The sequence below is a fragment of the Echinops telfairi genome, unplaced genomic scaffold, assembly GCF_000313985.2.
Source record: "Echinops telfairi isolate 266 unplaced genomic scaffold, ASM31398v2 ScPeMD7_28;HRSCAF=97, whole genome shotgun sequence".
NCBI classification, from domain to species: Eukaryota; Metazoa; Chordata; class Mammalia; order Afrosoricida; family Tenrecidae; genus Echinops; species Echinops telfairi.
In genome coordinates, this window is record NW_022103925.1 from 4400712 (window position 1) to 4406542 (window position 5831).

Genomic DNA, 5831 nt, shown 5'->3' on the forward strand with positions numbered 1-5831 from the left:
TCTAGAATCATCTCTTCGAGTTCGAAGGTAGGGTCGCAGTTCAGTCTCCCTTTCTGGGGGGCAGTGGGAAAGAGCACACGGGGCCGTCTATCGTTCAATGACTTTTCTGTTCATTCCCTCCTGTTCTCACCCTGCCACTTGAGTGGTGTCCAAGCGAAGCCCAAATCCTATGCATGGTCTCTCAGGTCTCAGGTCTGACCTTAGCAGGGACAGGCATTGCCTGGCAGACTTTGTGGGGAAATGTGTCCACCCAAGATATGCCTATTGATGTGATGGATGAGGTGTACTGCAATGTAATATAATGTAACGTAAGAGAATAACCTTACATAATACAGTGTTATGCTGGGGGACACAAAAGGGTATTTCCCCAGATTATCTCCCCCAAATATATGCCAAACCTAAGACACTGCTTGCTACGCATGGTAAATGACGTACACTTCGAGGTCAATGCAAGCTGCCTAGAGGTTGACCTCCCTGGTTATCAACCATCTAGAGCAGCAGTTCTCAACCTGTGGGTCATGACCCTTTTGGAGGTCAAATGACCCTTTCACAGGGGTCGCCAATTCATAACAGTACCAAGATTACAGTTATGAAGTAGCAACAAAAAAAACATTTTATAGTTGGGGGGTCCCTACCACGTGAGGAACTGTATTAAAGGGTCGAGGCATTAGGAAAGTTGAGAACCACTGATCTAGAGCAATCAGACTCTGTGGTCTGTCCCACCTTAAGTAGGGCCCACTCCCTTCTGATAAGGGTACTTGGTTGCCGCCCTGAAGGAGAGCCCAGAGGCGAGGTGGAGCCCACTAGAGGATGACCAAGGGTAGGCTGCCATCTTGAGTCTAGGGTCTGTCCATCTTGTCACATGTGTACCCCTAATCCCTCCCCTTTCTATTATGTGTGCACCCCTAGCTCATCCCCTTCCTGTGATGCACATGCCTATTGTACAGCCCCTTCCTGTGACCTGTGTGGTTACCTGTAATCACACCCCTAAGGATATCTAGGCCTTGGTCAGAAATAAGAGCAGACGCTCTCTCCTCCCTCCTCCTCCTCTTCCCGCTCTCTGCTCGGACCTGGCTGCTGAGATCGAGACTATCCCGGAGGTGAGCATGCTACCGTAAAAGGTGTCTGACTCCTCGATTTTACTCTCTTCTACCTCCCCTATCTTCATTGACTTTAGTGTGATCTTTATAGATTATAAGCATACAATTGCTCCTGTGGACCCCCATGGAAGGTAGAGCCTGGTCTACGCTAACATTATGCGATGTAATCACTCTCTCTAAAATACTGCAATGCAATGTGGTATAATATGGAATGTGACGTCACAGCATATTATGTCAGTCTTCCATAATATAAGGTTATGTAATGTAGTCACTTTCCAGAATGGAATGGAATGCCGTGTGATCTCATATAACATAATACAACATAACGACTTTGCTTAATGAAGGTTATGTAACACGAGGGGGTATCCTACAAAAGAAAATCGATGCTCATTTGTTTTTTTGATGTGAGGGGACTAGTGCATTTGGAGTTCCTTCCACTAGGTCCGAGGTTCTGAAAAGATGTCATAACAGTGTGTGACAAAAAAGGCCTGATTTGTGGCAGACGGGGGACTGGTTTTGCCATCACAACAATGCACCTGCTCCCACAGCCGTCTCAGTGCGCCAGTTTTTGGCAAAAACAGCATGCCTCTCGTGCCTCATGCCCTTCTGTGCCTTTCTGTTTCAGCAAATGAAGAGGGACACGAAAGGACAGTGATCAAATGATGTAAAAGAGGTGAAGACGGGAAAGGACAGCGATTTGATGATGCAGAAGAGGTGAAGACAATTGCGAAGACCTGGAAACAATCTACATTTCCTTCCACTGACGATGGATTAGAAAACCCTGGTACATACAGTACATGCAACGGAGTACTCGGCAGCACTAGAAAGCTGCGATGAATGCATGAAGCACGCTAGCTCCTGGGACGCGTTGGAGGAAGTTCTTCTAAGTGAAGTTAGCCAAGTGCAAAGGGACACGTACAATATGAGTCCACTGAGGTATGCTCAAAACGTACAGTGGGCATAGAGGATAAGTTACTCAATGCATACATCCTGGGTCCAGGCACGTTGGCCGGGGTCTGACCCAACTCAGAGATGCATATGGCAGCCAACTAAAAACGAGGGGAAAAGAGCAGGGGGCGGGGCGACCCTTGAGAAAACAAAAAACGAGGGTGATGGGGGAACAGGGAACTAATACACCCACAGGGAGGGTATTGCTTATGCCTCCACAGGAAAGGGAGAGAGGGACCAGACCCCGGCCCAGAGCACCAAGCCTTGAGGGCAGCATACTGGCATGGAGAAGCGAACTAACAGAGAATGACAGGACTGGGCCCACGCCGAGCTATGCTGACCTCCTCCTCAGATGAAGGCAATACAGAGGACAGCGCTGAAGGTATATCCTGGGGAGAGAGGCGGGTCTGTCCAGACCATACGGAAGTGAAGTAGGAGGGAGGGAGGAAGGGAGAGAGAGAGAGAGAGAGAGAACCTCAACATGGCCCACCAAGTCCCGGGGAAGACATCCCTGTTCAGAGCAGCCAATGCACAGAGAGGACCACAGGGCCAGCCCCACCATGAGACCTATGTTCCTTCACTGACCCATAGCACCAGGAGGCAGCACTCGAGACACTGTGCCCAGTTTTCCCCACGCACAGCGGGGTGAAATGTGAAGGAAGTCCAGCAGGGCAGCAAGGGAGCAAAGTCCCCAAGTCCCTGAGGAATCCTGAAAATAGACTTCTGACCCGGGGGACATGGCTTGGACCTCGTCAGACTCGATTGGAACATATACATAAGGGTCAGCAGACAGACCTGGAACTATCTATTGGGGTTTTGTTTGTTTGCTTGTTTTTGTTTCTCTTTTACACGATGTCTATGTATATAAGACAGGCAGAATGAACAATCTTGAGGAAAAAACAACGGGACTGGCAGTTCTGGGGGGACATGGGAGAGGAGGGAGCAGGGAGGGGGAGTGAGGAGCCAACAAACTCAGGGATAAGGGAACAACAAGAGATCTAAAATCGATGGCAAAGAGGGCGTATCATGCCTGGTGGGGTTTGATCAAGTGCAATGTATCCAGGATGAATTACTGAGAACCGGATGGAGGGTGAGCATGATAGTGGGATAGGAGCAAGGTGAAAGGAAACAGAAGAAAGAAGTAGGAAGCAAAATCCATTTATAAAGATATAGCTATAGGCATCTATATATATGCAGATATACTAATTTACAAGGAAAGGATAGAGGCCAATGTACATATATTTATATGTTAAATATTAAGATGGCAGAAGAACTTTGGGCCTCCACTCAAGGCCCCCCTTAACACAAGAACACTTTGTTCTAATAACCTGGCACTCTTTGATACTCACCGACATGATCCCTGAAGACAAATGGGTGCATGAGCAAATGTGGCGAAGAAAACAGATGGTGCCTGACTATCAAAAGATGTAGCAGCTGGGGTCTTAAAGGCTTGAAGTTAAACAAGCAGCCATCTAGCACGGAAGCAAATAAACCCACATGGAAGAAGCACACCAACCTGTGTGATCATGAGGTGTCATCAGGAGCAGGTCTCAGGTATCAAAAGATCCAAAACAATTATATGGATATGAAAGAGGGGAGTTGGAGTGGAGACCCAAAGCCCATCTGTAGACTACTGGACATACCACCAAAGATGCGTTACAAGGAAGGGATGATTTAACCAGAGTGCAGTATAGCACTGACAAATCACACATCATTCCTCTGGTCTCAGGATGCTTCCCCCGCTTCCCCCCTCACTACCATGACCCAGTTCTACCTTACAAATCTGCCTAGACTGGAGTACACACATTGGTACAGATAAGAGCTCTCGACACATGGAATTCAGGACAGGAACAGTAGTGGGAGTAGCAATATCATGGGGGAGAAAGGGGGAGCCCATCTGAAGGTTGGATATATACCACCCCCCAGGGGGATGAATAACAGAAAGGTAGGTGAAAGGAGACAACGGACAGCGTAGTGTAAGATTCAAAATAACAATAATAATATATAATTGATCAAGGATTCATGAGGGTGGAGGGTGGGGTAGGGAGGGGAGAAAAAGAGGTGCTGATACCAAGGGCTCAAGTAGAAAGAAATTGTTTTGGAAATGTTGATGGCAACATATGCACAGGTGTGCTTAATACTATCGAATGATGGATTGTTATAAGATTTGTAAGAGTTCCCCAATAAAATGATTAATTAAAAAAAAAGATGAAGAAAAAAACAAGGGAGGTGCGTGCTCTCAGTCATCCAAACAGATGAGTTTGAAAAATGTTTCCAAGAATGGAATCACAGATCTGACAAAGGTATTAAGTGTAATGGAGAGTACTTTGAAAGGGCTAAGGTTGTTTTGTAAAAAAAATTAATACATAAAAAAATGTCTGGGTTATTTTTGGAGGGGTACCCCCTGGTGGAATGTGATGTAATCACTGTCTGTAATCTAATGTAATCTAATGTCGTGTCGTGTGATATAACATAATACAACATAATGGCCTTCCTTAATGAAGGAGATGTAACAGCATGGGATGTGATCCCCGTCCATGAATGTGATGAACTCTGACTCAACTCTGACTGCCGTTGAGTTGACTTTAACTCATGGCAACACTATCAGACAGGGTGTTTCTGAGACTCAAAGTCTTTACAGGAGTGGACAGCGTCCTCCTTCCCCTGTGAGTGTCTGGTAGGTTTGCACTGCTCACCTGGTGGTTGGCAGCTCAGTGGGTGCCAACTACACTGCCAGGGTTCTTCCATGTGATGTCAGAGGGCTTCCAGTGGTTTGTGGGGAAATTCGATTGTCTTTGAACTCCCTTGCTCCAAGAGCCTTGCCGAAGCCCCATCGTATAATGCAATAAACTCTCATAAGGTAACCTGCTGGCATGTGGCCAATGCGGTGGATCTTAAACCCAATTCCTTCTGAGTTAGAAAATGAGCAGATTAGACCAGACAAGGGCGCGTCCAGGGGAAGCATGACAGATGCCGTGTGAGGATCGCCAAGGAATGCTGGGCTTCCCACAAGGCAGGGACTAACCTGGATGAGACCCTGGTTTGGAGGGTTAGCTTCCAGAACTGTTTGAAAATAAGTTTCTGTTTAAACAGAATTTGGCATTTGGGGGTCAACAGCACTAGAAGATAAAGACATTCAGAGGCCTCCTTACTGGGCGGGGGAGCCTTGTTTGAAGTCCTTCCCCAGTGTCTCCACTGAGTCCAGGGGATCTCTGTGGAAGTGGGGTGGGCTCAGAGACCCCTTCAGGGCCGTACAGAGTGGATTCCCACTCACTGTTACCCATGTATTACCGAGCAGAGCTGCTCCATGGGGGTCTTGGCTGTGGTCTATAGGGATGCAGATCACCAGGCCTTTCTTTCACGGCACCCACCATGGGGGTGGGTGTGAACATCCGACCTTTCCACTGGCCATAGAGTGCATAAGACAGCCTCATAAAAAGAACAGGATGTCAATCCTCAAAGGCAATACGGCCCACTGCTTAGACCTTCTCAGCTCTCGGGACCCATCAGATGTGGGTATGCGGGGTGGTCCCACTGGGGGTATTCAAACCACCAAGCTCTCCTTTGTGGGTTGTTAACTACTTGACCACCCAGGGGGCTCCTCCTGTTAAGGCCACAGACATGGGAAAACCACGCAGATCCCAGTTCTGATCTGAAACGTGGGGTTCCCACAACCCCACCAGCGGCTCTCCCTAGCTTGCCCACGGCCATCCCAAACCTTTGGTTCCTCACCAATCCCAAAAGTGTCCTGTTGGCATCAGAAAGGTTTCTGAGTGGCGTCTT

At 47.8% G+C, this 5831-nt stretch overlaps 1 protein-coding gene across 1 annotated transcript in view; it reads right to left on the minus strand.

The window, feature by feature from the left end:
* Positions 1–5831, minus strand: part of STK32B (serine/threonine kinase 32B) — a 223911-nt gene that overhangs the window by 4311 nt on the left and 213769 nt on the right. Inside the window, exon 7 of the mRNA XM_004715131.2 lies at positions 3–53. Coding sequence (XP_004715188.1) covers positions 3–53 — 51 coding nt within the window. The remainder of the gene's footprint in view (positions 1–2; positions 54–5831) is intronic.